The following is a 17,107-nucleotide window of genomic DNA, read 5'->3' as shown; positions in this document are numbered from 1 at the left end:
TTAGGCTGTGTTACTTACTCTATCTAGTATTACTCAACTGTCTCATAATGTTGTTTCATTTGCATTTCCTGGGTTTCATTGTCAATAGGTATACACAGTTGAAGAACATGGAATGGATATTCTTATGTGGTCTTCTAGTAGAAATGAAGAACACAAATGGATGTATGCAAATGTGGTCCTATCCAGTAACAGCCCTTTCAGAGTTGCATTTGAAGCTGAAGTGGGATGGAGAGAAGCTATGGAGTTTGCTCTTGATGATATATCTTTCACCCCAGAATGTATTGTTGGAGGTATGTTATTACACAGCTATCTTCACTACACTGAAAATGAGGCTCACACATTTTCTTTTCAGAGCACTGATGAATATTATGCATTTCACATTTTGACTCCTACCATAGTTACATCTCTACTTTTTTTTTTTCTTTTGAAATAACTGCAGTATGGTTTATGCTTTCACTGCATTGCTAGGAATGGAGAAAATAAATGAGCACTGCGCAATCATGCAAAGAGGTAATTGCTTTCCAGTGGAAAGAAAAGCATGTAAAGGAGCAAAAGATCAAATTTGTCTTGTCTGATGCATGTGGCAAAATTTTAACTAGCTTTTTTTTTTTCCCCAAGAGGGTTGGATGTGTTATATCTAGCAGAGAGATTCTCAGGTAATTCTTAGTTGAGTGCAGTATCTGAATAAAGATATATGCCCGTGGATGGCAGAAGACAGTTTTATGTTAAAACTAAACATTTGAATGTTAATTATAACAATAATTATAGCAGCTCACGTTATCACTGTCACTGATATCCTGTTAGTAATTTTAAGAAGCATCTTTGAGAGGGGTTATTGTCCCTCAACTGGAGTAGTTTTCTCTTGTTTGAAAATAGCTTTGTTTGGGAAAGGGAGAGCTTTATGAGTATCACAGTTGCTCACAATTATTTAAAAAAGAAAATGATATGTTCTATTATCTTTGCACTTTTCATCAGATATTTCAGCAGTGTAAAAAATTTACTATACTGCCAGATGCTTTGAGAATTTCCAATCTAACTTTTGATAAAAAAGCTAAATGATTTGAATTGTGGAAAAAGTTACTTAAATTCTAGTGCCCTATAACACCATGTCTCCGAAAGCAAGGCTGTGTTTATTCTGCAACTTCCTCTGCAAGTCAATGATACAGTTTCAGAAGAAAAATATGTGAGTATATGGGAAATACATATGAATATTAGCCATTCTTCACTGTAAAGAGTCATGAGGGGAAAACAAAGAAGCAGCCTTTTTTTTTCCCCCCCAGATATTTGTTCATAAGTAACAATTAGAAATGACTATGGATAAATAGAAGGTAATACAGATGTTACAAAAATGTTCTTGAACAATATTTCTTTCTATTTATACACCTCTAATATTCAGATAAGATAACTTCTGTATGAATTGTCATGCTGTTTAAAACGCATTTTTTAATACTGTGGTGATTAAGCAGGTTTCCGGAAAATTAACCACACACTGATTAAGGCTTAAGGTGAAGTGTATGCTAGGTAACTGGCGCTTGCTCCATCTTGAGTTAAACAAGAATTTTGATTGCTTATGTTTTCTGAATAACAGGTTCAAGCAAATGCTATTTAGAAATGCCATTCGACAAGTTGCATGCATATATAAGCAATTTCTTGTTCTGTCCTTATTATGTTATTAACCTTGATTAATCATATACTGGGAATTACTTGGACAGTTTAATACCAAATACAGCATTACAGAAGGGAAATTTTCAAGTGGTATACTTTTAGTACCTGTGATTAACTGCAATTCCGATGTCTGTGCTCCAGCATTTTACATAAATCAAATTGCACATTAAGCTTGTTGTAGCTGCTACAGTAAACTAACTTTATTTAAATGGAATGGTGTAGTACTGAAGTATATCTAAAGTTACTTTCTTTCTTTATGAATTTCCATGACAATTTGTAATTTTGTCAGTGTCATCAAGAATGTTAAATGCTATTGTGATCTTTTCCAGAGATTAGCCAAGCAAAATATTTATGCTTGTACAAATCTGCTGGAAAGAGGTGAATATCAGTACAAAGCCATCAGTGACTGCTCCTCCAACCTTTTCACACAAGGAAATTCTCAGCTAGATTTTCTGTAGCAACAATTCCTCATAAACTTTTATTTTTTCCAAGCAAAACACAGCAATGCTTTCAGTGCTGCTTGAAAATAATACTGTTATGGGTAATTATTTTTTTCTTTTGGTTTATTTAGAAAAGAAAATTAACCCTCTCAGTTCATCATTAAGATGTTTGAGGTGTATAAACAGGAGTACATTGTGCAGATTTGAGAATCTCATATAAACTTTGCCACTACCAGTCACACTTTTAGTGTTTAGTATTAATATTGGTTAATGAAATAATCAAGTCTGCAGAAAACAAATCTGAATGAGTTTCTGCATATCTGCTTTTCAACTTTTCATCCTGCATTTTTCATTTCTGATTTGTCTTCTTTCTTTTATTCCCTTTTACAGCTCTTCAGTGTTGTCTCAAGTATTCTGCCTTTTTTTTTTTTTTTTTTTTTCATGGACTACGGTTTATCACCTTTATTTTTGGCTTATTTTATTTTAGAGGTTTTTCTACTTCTATGCTTCTGTTTTTTTTCATCCATTCCTTCCTTTTGGAATCTATTCCATTCCATGGAATTAAGATTGTTCCTAAGACTTCTTTATTGAAGTAACATAATAATAGAGCATTTAAGGTATCTTTAAGGCCATCCATCAAGAGTCTGTGGTTTCTGATTAGAGATTATAGAATGGATGTGTGAATTTTGTAAAATATTCACTAATAATTATTTATTTGTTTCTCCCAAAATGTGTATTAAGGTCCCCCCCATCTCTCTCTGCTTCATGGAGTATCTGAACCCTATTTACTGTAAATATTCCTCTGCTCTTTCTGCCGCCAAAGAATTACATTTTCTTCCTAGCAAGAGGTTTAGGCTTAAGTACAATGAAATAATCCTTAATCACATTATTCAATACCATTTACTCACAGGACCCTCTCCCATATTTAAAACAGAGAAGTCCTTGTCTGAGCAAAAACTGAATATTTTATGTTTTCCACGCACATTATTCAAATATACCCCTGAAGGCAATATTATTAATTTCTATTATGTGTTTTCTACATTGCCTATAGCTACAGTACCTAAATATTTCAGAAACATTTGATAATTACTACCATAAATACCTTTTATTGCATAATGCTATCTATTTGCCAATTGAAAGGAGAGTAAAATAAAATAGCTCCAGTAATTTTAGCTATCAGATTTGAAATGTCCAAGACCTTGTTTTTCAGACCACTCAGAAAAAAAAAAAACCTGGATTGTAGCAAAATAGTGCCAAAATATTTCTACTATACAGATTCTAAAGTGCCAGTACAGCCAACAAAAGCTTTATGAGACAAACCAGCTGAATAGTGAGGCAGTATAAAAGGCTGGAAGTTTTTCCATTTGCAGATAATTTTATACCTGTGGCACTTCAGGTAGATCCCATTTCACAAGATCTGATCAGAAAAGCCCAGCAGACACCTGAATCTAATAAGGAGAAGAAAAAGAAAATAGATATTTGTGCGTTGTTTGTGCAAAAAAAAAAATAGCAGGGAGAGTCTTCCTAAAGGATGTGTGTGTATGTGAGTGTGTGGTGCGCGGGTGTGCGTGTGTGCGTGCCTGTGTGTGCAACAGAGAGAAAATTGTGCAGCTGAACAGAACACACCTACCAAATGTTTAGAAGAAAACAATAATCCATCTCTAAAATTCCTAGAACCTGGAGGTAGGAGATGTGGAAAGGGTTAATTTCCTGGCATGGGGAAAAAAAAAAACTATGTAGAGACTTTAACTTCTGATTTCTTTAAGTTGCAGAGCCAGGGGAATCCGTGTTAGCTTGTCTGCTCGTGCTTGCAGCGAAACAGAAATATCTCTCAGGTTGAGAGCCCAGGGACTGACTTTCCTCAAGAAGAAGAGATGATTGCAGTGAAGCTGTTGGGGGAATCTGCCTTTCAGGGCAAAGGAGAGGAACAGGAAAATGCTAGTTGTAATAGAAGACCATGGTAAAGGAGATATTTTGTGAATAGTTTTCTCTAGTTAAATAATTTCTCCTCTGAAACTTACCCAAATATGTTTAATCCTCTTTGATGGGCAGAATTAGGGAATTCTGCATTTTTAAAGCTGCACTAAGATTCTGATCCAGGGTACAGCACCTTAGAGATACTCTTCAGCCTATTTCAGTAGCTTCCAGTGAACAAACATGGTTGGCAATGAAACTTACAAATTCTGTGGATGTTGGGCCCACAAAAAAAATCACACTAAAAAACAAGCCAGCCCCAAATTGCAGAAAGGATATTTTGTCTTGTTAAGTCTGTTTGTGAATATACACATACTTCCTTGGAGGAATAGAGGGCGATAATTTTAGAGTGGAATAGTTTCGTGATAAGTTAAGTGTATTTCTTTGTTTCTGACTGTGCTAAAGAGTGCACAATACAAACATTTATTTTGGAGAGAAGAAAATTCTTAGATTCTTCATTAAGTAAAAATTACCTTTCACCTCTATAACAATAAATCATAAGATTCAACTGTGAAATTATACAAAGCTTACTTTTTTTTTTCCAGGACTCCTCTCAGAAGATGATAAATTTGCATCTGTAAAAGCTATCTTTCTTTCTAAGATAAGTTGAGAAACAAACCATTTAATGTTGTGTTTCCAGTGAAACTGTGCTGATTGCTCTTTCTCCACTCTACCCTGCCCTATGTTCTCACCCACCTCATTTGGTTGGGAGCTTCTCCAGTTCTTCATTTCTCAAAAAAAAAAAAAAAGCGTGCATGAGTGTGACTGGCACAATTCCTAGACTGTTCTTAGCAGAAAGACCATTATTGGCCATATGGTTTACAGGTAATCAGTGCATTCCATCCAGTAGTATTTGTTCTCACTGGAAGCCGAATTTACTGGCAGTACATATGTGTCTGGTTTGTATCATGTTTGCATGTCAGCAAACTAGAAGCATTTAAAAGAAGAAAAGCGAGCAGTGCAGCACAATTCTGTGCACATGTATAACACATGCTGAGGAAACTTTGAAGTCACTGGGATAATTTCACTTTTTCTAATTCTCACTTTGTAATGCAGTCCCTGAAGTCCTTTCCAGCACACAGCCCCATAGTGACACTTCTGTGTCCACACAAGGGGAAGAGAATTAGAGATTAAGTTGATGTATGCATCTGGCCGTGCTCAGTTTTCTTTTTGTTTTCTTCTTTTTACAAGCTTTGAAATTAATATTTTATGTTGAACGACTTCAATCTGGTTAAATATTATTTCATTGTAGCCACCCTGAATGGATAGATTTTATGCCCTGATCCAAAGTGAAGACTGTCACTTAATTCAAGTTAATTAATGCATTGACCATAATTAATTTATACTCTGGTCTAATGAAAACTGTCAGAGAGAGTTTATATTTACCTATTAGTCACAGTTAATAGAACCTCTTTTTTTTTATTATTTTTATTTTTATTTAGTAAGCAAATTGGAGGCAAACTCTTGCAAATATAACAGATAGGCTATTAGTTTTCAAGGATGTGATGCAAGGCTCATTAAAACAAATGTGAGCTTTTCCTTTTACCTAATGGGCTTTTGAGCAAGCTCTAATACAATTGAGCTAATGCTGCATAATAGCATGCAGGAACATTATTTCATGCTTCTTGGTGTTGGTTTTAATACCCATGGCTTCTAGACTTAATTAGAATTCACTGTTTTGGGTGATATATAAATATAAATGGAGATCTACTCTCTGCATTGGAGATCTTGGTATGTAAATAAGGAAGAGAGAAAGTGGATAGCATGGAGGTGGTGTTTCACATAAGTGCATTTCTTTGTTTCTGGCAGTACTAAAGACTGCACAATACAAACATTTACTTTATATTAGCATTTGGGTAATAGCCTCTGTGGTTTCCTGTGACTGGATTCTTGTGATTCATGTGCAAAATGTTTACAGTGCCTGCTTGTGAAGTTTGGCTATAGTCAGGGATTAGAATCAGAACCATGTGGCCATTTGCGCTCCACAGATGACAAAAAGGAACAGCACAGAAAATGCTTATATAGAGAGAACATGTTCATCAAACAACAGCTAGCATTTTAAAAATCCCCATCCCACAAATATGTAATTATATCTGTGACTATAAGCACTTCATTTGACTTAACACTTTCCATACTGCAAAGGTATATTTCCCAAAGAGCTCATGAGCTCTCTTTAGGGTAACAGATGTTTTCATGATTAGCACTTTGAAATAAAAGCTATCCAGAAGCACTCATTTTATCTGACAGCAATGAAACATAGGTCTATGCAGCTCAGGTTATTGCAATACATGAGGCAGTACAGTACATACAAAACTGTTGTTTTACACACTGGTCTGATCTTTTGCTTTTGTAGCCCCCTCAGCAACACAATTTCACTTTCTGAAAGTGAGGATGATTTTTCAGATAGCTCTTCTAGTTCCCTGGATTATAACTCACATGACAAAGCTGACAAAGCTCACATGACAGGTTTCACAAAGAAATTTGGGACCCAGTTATAGTGTTGTTGAACGATATACAAGTAAATGTGCTATAAACCTTTTCAAAATCCTTGTTTAGTTTTCAGTATTTGCCATACACAATGTAAAATTGAACAGTGAGTATAAAATAAGATAATTAAGGACATTTTCTCTGCTTGATAGTTCCTTTAACTTTTCTCATGGTTCCATTAAATTTTGTAGCATGTCAACAATTTGTTGCTGTTTTTCATGCAGCTCTAAATCCAGATTCAGTGTTCAGCAAAGCAGAGGTTATTTTTCCTCTTCAATTGTTTTTTTTTTCATTAATCTGCTTTCTATCTGTGTACTGATACTGAATATTTTCTGAGGATCTCCAGTTTTGGTTTCAGAGATCATGCATTTCATTAGATTTATCTCCAAATCCTTAAATAGCTTGAATAGGTACTGCTAAGAAAATATATATATATATATACATCTTCCACTCTTGAGTGGAAGTCTGAAGATTAGACCTGCCAATACAATACTCGGGAGATGAGCACTGGGGTAGAAACATCCTGCATTTGGAAAAAGGTGAAGGAAATTTTTTCTAGCATGCCAGTGTTAAGCAACGTCTAATCCAACAGTTTTAAGTGAGTGACTGAAATGGCCCATGGACGTAAGATGGATGGTGAGAGTTGTATTGAAAAGTTGCAGTGTATACAATTTCATATATTTCCACAGAGTGGCTATGATATCTGTATGTGTGCTTACATTTAATGTTAGTTTCTAAGGATGAATCAGATGTGTATCCCACTGCACACCTTGGGAGACTGGGATATATTTATTCTGAGTCTGTCAGTAGTACTAGCTAATTTCTTACTGCAAACCAAATTATGGTGTCAAGAAAAGAAAATGAGTATTTCCACTGTCAAGAATGTAACATGTCAATAGTAAATACTGCAATGATGAGCTTAATATAAATAATTACACAGCAGTTTTGAATGCAAGTAATTAGTTTGGCATTAATGATAATGTTGCTTGAGATTTCTTTTCAATTTAGAATTAGTTAATGATTCTGTGGATTTGCATACTTTTAATTACTCCATTTTAATTGTTTGCTATGCACAAGTTAATGTTTTATAAATTTTCAAAATTTTTAGCAGGCACATTTAATTTGTTCTTAATAAAAGCATTGATAACCTTCTTTATGTGTAGAAACTAAGTTACACTTAGGAGTACAGTTTTTGTAGATTCTGGCAATCATCTAGAATGTCATCCAGAGCATAATTTTGCTATTGGATCTAAGTCAAACAGATATGAACTAATACATAATGTGAATTAATAAGTAAGGTGGTATTCTTCAGGCCTTTTAGGTATGTTCTGATCTTTTTTATTGTTCTGATCTAAGATGATTTTGCTGATTTCAGCAAAATTTGCTTTGGATTTTTATTAATGTACAGAAAGCTTAAAACAAACCAGAATAACTCTGCTGGATAACCTCACCCCTGATTTAACCTATAGCATCAATGGGAGACATTTTCATTCATCTCAGTGAATATTGCACATGCTAAAATAATTTAATATGCAACTCAGAACTTGTTGCTATGCACCAATTTCTACCGATAGGAAATTGTGATACATTTACTCCTCCATTCAATAAAATGTTCAAGCTTGACTTAATTTAATATGGGATCATATACATGCACAAACACTTGCTGTGGTTGGGACCACATGGCTGAACTGGATCAATGCTACAGAAGACGAAAGACAGGAGAGCGCTGAAAACTGGATTCATAACAAACAACACATTCAGGAATTATTAAATTTAAAAGCAGCACCCAAATGTTATAACCAGATTTTGCAGAACAAAGTCTGATAGAAACCTATTAGCAAACATATCATGAATCTGATGGATATGCAGAATGAAAGTGCGTTAAAAAAAAACACTCAAAAAGGTGCTGCAAGAGCGGTCTTTCATGCAGCATAAACAAGTGCTAATAGAGAAGGCAAATATATCAGCCATATAGTTGTAACAGTTCAACAGTTCAGTAGTAGTTGTAATTTGCTAAGATGTTGTTTGGGACCAATTCCCCCTATATCTGAAGAAGCACAAACAGTTTAAAGGAACTGTGAATGTACACATGGAGATGGAGCTGACTCGAGCTAAAAACTAAAGGTTAAAAATAGTAAAAAATAATATGTCCATGTATTCCCTTACAGTGTGCTGTGGCTAATGCAGCAGTAATGTTTGACTTCGGAGCTCAGAGAGTAATGCTTGCATCATTTCAAAAGGCAAGCTAAAACCGGGCCATGAACTTTTGCACTTAGTATTTGGTTAGCTCTGCTTCAGCCCGATGTAAGAGCAAAAATCCTGCTGGCTTTCACAGTGGTGGTGACATTAAATTGCTTTTCTTTGTCTCTAACAATCACAATACTGTTTTGTTTACTCATATACCACAAATTGACCTGGTAAAAATTAAATACATGAAGTTAAATTCTAGAACTTTTCTGTTGTCCTCTTTCTCCTCTTTCTCTTCTTTCTCTTTGCATGTCAAATAAAAATTGCAAGAAACTATAACATTGCTCCCATAGAAGACATGGATGGTGCGTAGACAGCTTCTTATAAATAAGTTTCCAAAAAATAGTTCTGATGGTTCTATCAGTAAAATTCAATAGAAATAATTTTGCTGTAAAGAAAGAGGAACTCAGTATCTCTAAAGAAATATACGCATGCAAGTGATCACTGGAAGTTATTTCATTTTTTTTTTCCAGCTATGCAAGTAAACATGGAATATTTCTTTATTTGTCAGGTGTTTGAACTAGTTGAAGTCTTAAAAAAAAAATGCATGTTTTTTCTTTCCATTGTACCCTGGAAACTGTTACCTACCTTCTTTGATTTAATTCTCTATCAAGATAGAGAGTCTCTATCCAAGCTACAGAATCAGAGCAATAATGAACTATATCAGTGTAAAACCTTCAATGTTGCTCTCAGAAAATCTTTTTTCTTGCTCTGTTGAGAGTTCAAACTTTATTGTGGATAATAACTTTCTGTTAATCTAGACTTTCATAGTCTTTCTTTGTTTTTATACTCAATACTCAATACACAAATAGAGGAAGATTGTAACTTGAGGGCTGTCAGGAATATTATTTAACCTTTTCCTGAAACAGGCTGAAAGGTAAGTTTTATTAATACTTTGGTACCTTTAGTCTTTAGAAAGAACTTACTGCAACAACATCAGTGAGGTTAATGCGATGAAACAATATATTTTTAATAGTGTGTTCTGTACTTAGGACTTGTGATTTTAAGAATTTTTGTTGTTGTTGTTAAGCATTCACTCTTTAAGATATCTGTTCATCTAGCAGTCCCTATGTACATCTCAAAGGCAAATAGATGATTGCTGAAAGAAGTGAATCAACAAAATTCCTTTGTGGTTTCATTTTCTCGGTTTAGGACCAGCTGATCCACACCCTCCAACTTGCAGAAGTGACCAATTCACATGTGCATATGTGCAGCAGTGTTTGCCCCTCACTGCAAAATGTAATGAGGCTGAAGACTGTGTGGATGGAAGTGATGAAATGAACTGTCCCACAAAAGTCCCTGCCACAGAGTCTCTGGGGTCCTGCAAGGAAACAGAGTTCCTGTGTCCTTCCAAAGGGTGTATCCCATCCCTCCTGAAATGTGATGGTGTGCCTGACTGCCAGCTTCATGAAGATGAAATTGGCTGCCGTAAGTTACTTTCATTGCTATAGTTAAATCCATGCTAACTTACCTCCCTAAAGCAGTGTGAAAAAGCAGGAAAAAAGGAGTAATATAAAGAAGAGTAGAACTGGGTATTCTGTATTCAAGAATATTATCATTTGTTTTGTATATAATGTGTTACCTAAAGAGAAACTCTACATCTGCAAATAATTTTTTTACACATTCTTTTTTTTTCCTAACTACTGGCTGTGACAGATGCTTAAAAAGGTTTGCACTGTGTTTCTGTTAGTAATTGGAAGCATTTCCAGTTTTGCCCATAGACCCGTCAGTTGCATTTGCATTTCCTCATGTCTGTTTACACTATGACAGATATAAAATTTTGCAATTCTGTTATTCAATGACATTTAAGGCAATCCTGACCTTTTAAGAATTTTGAAAGCAAGTTTATTCATGTATCAGTAGCAATCTCTGTTTCAACCAGGAAGAAATGCCCACAAGAAAGAAAAAAGGACAACCTCTGCCATGAGGTACCATAGAGCTTCAAATAGGACGTGGACAAAAAGCTCTGTGTCTGCCCATTTCAAAATATTTCATTATTGGTAGATGAGCTGAAGTCAATCATTCAGTTATAGAAAGATTCAAATAATTAGCTCTATGGAAAAATATACATACAAGCATCTCTTCACAAAATTTTCTGCAAAAGTTTTAATGCTTCATTTTTCATCCTCATCAAAAACAAACAAATTTTAAAATATCAGTTTCCTCTGGGCTCTATATTCGAGTTTTCAGTCATCTGTATCATCTGACTCTCCATGCAGGACAGCAAACATACCATTTCTTTTAAAGATTACTACGTATAACTAGCATTGGCTTTGCAAACTATCTGCATATGCCTTTCTAGGAAGGTTCATTTAAAACTGAGCACTGTGCCTTTACTGGCAAAAGGCATGTTTTTTAGGAACCTGCCTTTAGGATTAATCCTTAAGGATTAAGGAATCTCTTAAATTCTACATATCCCAGAAGCATCAAAATCTCCTCATTCATTTTCATTCATCTCTCTGTCTTCCTCAGCCCATGCTCTGGGAGAGACCTCCCTGTTGTATGTGTAGTAGGAGTAGATCCTAAGCCCAGAGCACAACAGCTAATGCGTATTCCAAAAATTTCAAGATCCTGTAGCCGCAAGACTTCCATGGGTATCAGTACTCCACAGGCAATTGAAATACTGTTTCATTGGCTTTAGTTTCTAAAGCAATGCCTAGGGAACAAGAGGAAATTAAGTTCTGTCCTATTCAAAGAACAAAAAATCTCCATAGTTATTCCAAACCTAGGAATTCTGAGCAGCATGGAAACTTATTTAAACCTGCAATCACCTTATTAAAAAGTTCTGTTTTGACTATATAAATATATATGTTTTGACAATGTAAGATAGGAATACATCTGAGGAAGATATTGGCTGAAGGGCAAAGCAAAAAAAATAAATGGTTCATAGTGGTTTGGAGCAGAATCAGAGCAAAGCTGCTTGCTATTGCCCAACAAATTATCTCCTGGAAATTTATCTTCTATGGGACTGCAGCATTTCATTTTCTCTAGTTTGTCTGCTTTTGACATGTGAAACGCCATGCCAGTTTGTCAGTAGAAGAAAGACAGAGAGGGAGGAAGGAAATACCTCATTTGCAAATTTACTTTATTGAAATATTTGCATATTGTGTAAAATAATTGAGTACTGCACAAGTGCTTCCAGGCTTTGTATATACGGTAACTAAAATACAGATTGGGTTTCTTACAGATCTGGGAAAGACCTCAAACTGACCTTTTCTTTCTAAGTAGTTACAAACACAGAAAAGAACAGTTAAAGTTTAAGAAGCAAGGTCATTTTCTGATGCTGATCAAATTTAAGCAAACAGTAAAATTTTGTTCCACACCTTCCCTTTTTTAATCAGTGCATAAGCAGTTCTGTATGACTTTAAAATATTTTTCCATTAAACTCTTATTTTAAGTGTTCAATCCAAAGCTCAGTGACAGCAAAACTCATAATTTTTCTTCCTGCTGATTTTAGGAGGTTTAAATTTAGGAATTAGTAGCTTCTTCCATTTTGTGTGTGCCATGTCCATTTGCAATATAAGATATTTAAATGTAACAATAGAAAGTCACAAAATGCTCAACTGACTTTTGAACTCCAGCATGTATTAAAGAAAATTTTCTTCTGGGATGAAGACCAGTTGGAAAAACACTATCTGCGGAGATATGTATAAATCCTAAAAGAAGGCCAAGGCAAAGAAAAACAACCAGAAAATGCATTAGTCAGATATCTAGTACAACCACTATTTCTACCACAGAAATGCTCTTCTGCATGAGTTAGGGATTTATGTAGACAGAGTATTCTGTAGACTTCACTCAATAGTTAGGTAGTATAGTAGTGTGTAAGTACTGTATTATAGCTATGAATGGGGTGGATTTTGTTATTTGCTGTTTCAACAACATCTTGGACTTATTTTCCAGTTACAGGTGTTCTACTTCACCACTGAGGGCTGTCTGTCATTGCCAATTTTAGTTAAGGGTACCTCATCTAATAGCAGTGAATAAAAAGGATATCCCCCTTCTCTATAGTCCATATAGTCCATATATTTGTATCTGTTATCTGGTAAATTCTAAACACCTTTTAAAATATGTATATTTTTAAAGAGACTTTATTTTTTTAGCTTCTCTATAGTTCTATTTTGGTCCTATAAAACGAAATATAGGTGAAAAGCTAGTATTCTCACTTTAATGTCTTTACTCTTATTAGTACCTCTATGTAATAAATATCTTTATCCCCAAAATACTTGAAGTCTTCTCACAACAGTAAAGAGTAACTAGTTGAAGCTACCTAGAACTGTGTCAACAGGATGCAGTATGAATTTTAGTTTTAATGCAATAAGAGAAATACACTATTCAAAATCTACTCTTAATGTTGCCTCTGCATCAGTAACCTAGCTTCCTAAATGCTGGATCAATTCAAAGTATTCATTACTGTGAAGGTTCCCCTTGCAAGTAGTATAGAAATTCCAGTGCAAGCAGCCTTATCAGGGTAAAATTAACATATATAAACATATCATTCTGGTGATCCATATATATTGATGGATCATGAGTAACTATCAGTTCTTCTATCTTCCTCTCAGAAATGGACCCAGCTCAGGATTGGCTGAGGAAAAATGTCTAAGTGACACTTTCTTACTGCAACTCTCCCTGCAAGTTAAAACCTCAGGAGCTGGGTCTCTGTATTAGTCATAACATATATCAGACAACCCATAAGTACTTTATATACACATAGTTTGCAATGTCCTCAGAGTATATGTGCAGACATAAAAGACCTAAAGCACATAAGGGAAATTGTTGAGTTCAAAAACATGTTTTATATTTCCAGTGAAACTCTAAGCTGACCATGTAATTATGCTCACAGACCAAACATTTATGTGCAAATGACCACTTACAAAACTGATTCAAATATTATGGGGACATCACCCCCCAAATTGCAAAGGGTCTGCAGGATTTGGATCTGACTGCATATAAAATAAGTAAAAGACTATTATTTGTTGCAGCAGAGGCCATGGGATTGTTGCTTTCTGGAAAGCTGACAAGATCATGAGAGATTGCAGGATATACTACAAGTCTGGACTGTAGAAAGCACCACATGACTGGAATGATGCTGTAATCTGCCGTTTTTCTTTCCCCCTTTTTTTCTTTCCAAATCTACCCAGAGCTATTCAGCCAGACTAAGAGTTCAAGGAAATGAAGAGTAGATAAAGCTAGGGAATTGCTACATGACAGAGTCTATATCATGTGTATAAAGAAGAACAGAAAAAATATCCACATGTTGAATGGCAAAGTGTGCACTTCATTTAGGAACAGTCACCAATGTTAGCTACAAAAAAAAAAAAAGAAAAAAAGAAAAGAAAAGAAAGAAAAAACAAATTGGGTGAACAGATATTCATCCCAGCAGATTGATATTCTGATATTAGACATATCTAATTTTCTGAAGAAGAGAATTTCTTGGTTTGACAACCCTGGATTTGAGACATTCAGAAACACCTGCATATAAAAAAAAATTACTATTCTAGAAGGGAGATATTTCATTGAGGGCTATGCAGGAAAAGGAGATTGTTGTTGGTCATGACTGTCAACAATGCTTCTGTCAACTATTAGAATATTCCCACTTCAGTGCCAAGACTTTCTCAGTTGATTGAAAAGATTCTGCATATGCCATTCTGATGTAAACACGTGTCCACAACACTGTAGACATTACTTAAAAACAGCCAAAACTTTTACTTTCTCATAAAGATGAGTTAAAATTGGAAATGCAAATGGACTTCTCCGTAGGATTGCTAGTATTCTACAGATGTTTCTGTATACTGGTTCCTGTGACCAGGAAAGATGTGTTGTTGATGTGTTTAATTCTTTCTCTCTCTCTAGAATTATACCTAACTTCAGTGGAGTCAATAGACTTCTCTCTGTTCTGCATAAATGTCATTGTGAGAGGATTCAGCTCATATTACTTTAAACAAAATCCGTAAAAAATAATACATTAAGGCAGCATAAGAGAATGTTGTGTTAGATAAAATGACAATATGATGTTATATTCTAGAGAAGGATGGCAAGCTATTGGCTACTTCCTGTATATTAATGATTTAGTCTTGAATTACCTGGAGACTTAAGTGTTTCGGTCAGGATTTTCCCCTCATAATTCCTCCGGACAAGTACAGAAAATACAATTGAACGCCTAAGCATGAAAAATATATGCAAGTTTAGATCTTTCCATATAATATTTCTCTATTTATATATAACTACCTAAATAGTACTTGATTTCTTATAACAAAGGGAACCCACATAATGACAATTATTTGTTCTGTGTTTAAAAATTAATTCCATCACTTTAAAACTAGGTTATGGCTGATCGTTGATTATGCCTGGGTCTCTATGAGCTTTCACTAGGGTTTTGCTGGTTACTATGCCACTTTTGTAAGTAAATAGGCTTTCTTCTACTTCAGAAATTTGAGATGGGAATATCCAGCTACCATAGCGTCATCTGTGTTTCTTTACCTATTTATCTTCTCAAAGGTAAAGTTGAAGATGAAGGTGTGTAGTACCCATGCTGACCTAAGTTTATGTACTATGCCACAAATCCAGTTATCTGAGCAATGAGTAAATATTGCTGATAATAACTGTTATGTTCCTTTCATTTACAGCCATGAAAGATTGTTCGAATGGTTCTTTGTTATGTACATCAACTAATCAATGTATCCCAGTCTCCCAGCGTTGTGATGGTATTGTAGATTGTGCTGATTTCAGTCCTGATGAATCCAGCTGTTCAGGTACTTAGTTTTACATAAAAATATCATTTGAAAAAGAAAAAAAAGAGTTTTTTTAAATAAATATTTAGGCTGTCTTCAAATTAGATTGAAGTCCCTCTGCTAAAGTTTAATCTGATTACATCAAGCATGATTTTGCATCATATCACACAAAAAGATTGTGAAATAAAAATGGAAAATAAGATAGTTAGCATAACATGTGCTTAAGGGATTTTTTTTAAAGATACATATTGTTTTGAAAAAAAAATCCTCTGATGGCATACTCACACGCTGTTTTGATGTTAGCCATGCAAGTAACACACTTAAGTGAGCTCAGTATATAATATGTATAATATACAATTCTGGGCATTTTGAATTAGAAGACTGATCACAAAGCAATAAACAATTGTTCTTTTGTCACTTCTATATTTAAGCTATTAATAAAAATATTAGATTTAGGTAGTAATACGTACGCTGGATCAATCCTTTCAACTCCTTTATTGTTTTATATGTTCATTGTTTGAAAATCCAGTGACAAAATCTCCATTTCTGGAGTAAATGAAATTCTGACTTCAGAAGAATGGAATCATGTTCAAATGAAGCATCAGGACTCCTTTATGCTTCAGAGTAGTCCATTTGCTTTAATGTATTTATAACTTGACACTTGCGTCACCAAGTCAAAGCCTAAAGTTGGAATTTTCAAATGCTAAGTACCCAAAATGACAGGTGTGAATATTAAGCATTTTTGAAAGTCAGACAATGACAATTCTAATAATGGGGGGGAAAAGCTTAATCATACTTTAACCTTTATGTTTGTAGATTGTCCGGAAGAATACTGCAAAAATGGTGGAACCTGTGTCATCAAAGATGCTGTTCCTTTATGCCAGTAAGGTTCATTGGGGGTTGATTTGTGGTTTGAAACTGGGGAAAGAGATTGCTGGAAAAACTATTTTGTTACTCACTGACTGAAATGACATTTGGTACAAATGCACTTTGAAAAGTTTATGTGTGTTTACACTATTTTAATTTACAGCTCCTGGGTAAACAGTACTTTAAGAACAAGAATATTTATCAAATAGAACTTTCTGTGGTGTACATGCATGATTACATGGCAAAGCCTGTTTGTGTGATATCTTAAGTTTTCTTTGTTTCACATGACCATGTTTCATTTCAATATTTGGAAAATTATGCAGCAGGCATTGTGTACCTTGGACAATATATAAAACAGTCTATGGCCTGTTTCCCATCTTTGCCTGAACATAAGATGTAACTTTGCTATAATGCTACTTTACCATGTATTTCCATGACTGTGGAGACTGGGAGATAATTATGGCAAATGAAAGTTTAAACATATGCTGTCTTTTTTTTCTTTTTTTTTTTTTTCCTTATAGTTCTCTATGCTGAAGCATAAATAACAAATATACTTTTGATGTGGAATATAAGAGTCAGTCATTAAAAGATGTTCAAGATATTTGAAGGGACTGATTTATAGAAGATATCACTCTGTTTCCCCATGGGAAATGAGACTTCTTTGAAGTTCAGAGAAAACAATGTTGTGTTCTATGTTTT

At 34.6% G+C, this 17,107-nt stretch overlaps 1 protein-coding gene across 1 annotated transcript in view; it reads left to right on the top strand.

Annotated features, from left to right (window-relative positions):
• MALRD1 (MAM and LDL receptor class A domain containing 1) overlaps window positions 1-17,107 on the top strand; it is a 228,689-nt gene that overhangs the window by 165,538 nt on the left and 46,044 nt on the right. The window contains exons 33-36 of the mRNA XM_088524317.1: window positions 89-290; window positions 9,966-10,241; window positions 15,437-15,562; window positions 16,358-16,424. Coding sequence (XP_088380443.1) covers window positions 89-290; window positions 9,966-10,241; window positions 15,437-15,562; window positions 16,358-16,424 — 671 coding nt within the window. The remainder of the gene's footprint in view (window positions 1-88; window positions 291-9,965; window positions 10,242-15,436; window positions 15,563-16,357; window positions 16,425-17,107) is intronic.

The sequence above is a fragment of the Tinamus guttatus genome, unplaced genomic scaffold (genome assembly GCF_059628265.1).
Source record: "Tinamus guttatus ecotype Peru unplaced genomic scaffold, ASM5962826v1 Tinamus_guttatus_pri_ptg000209l, whole genome shotgun sequence".
Classification (NCBI taxonomy): domain Eukaryota; kingdom Metazoa; phylum Chordata; class Aves; order Tinamiformes; family Tinamidae; genus Tinamus; species Tinamus guttatus.
Note: the sequence above shows the minus strand (reverse complement) of the source record. Positions and strands in the feature narration are given on the sequence as shown.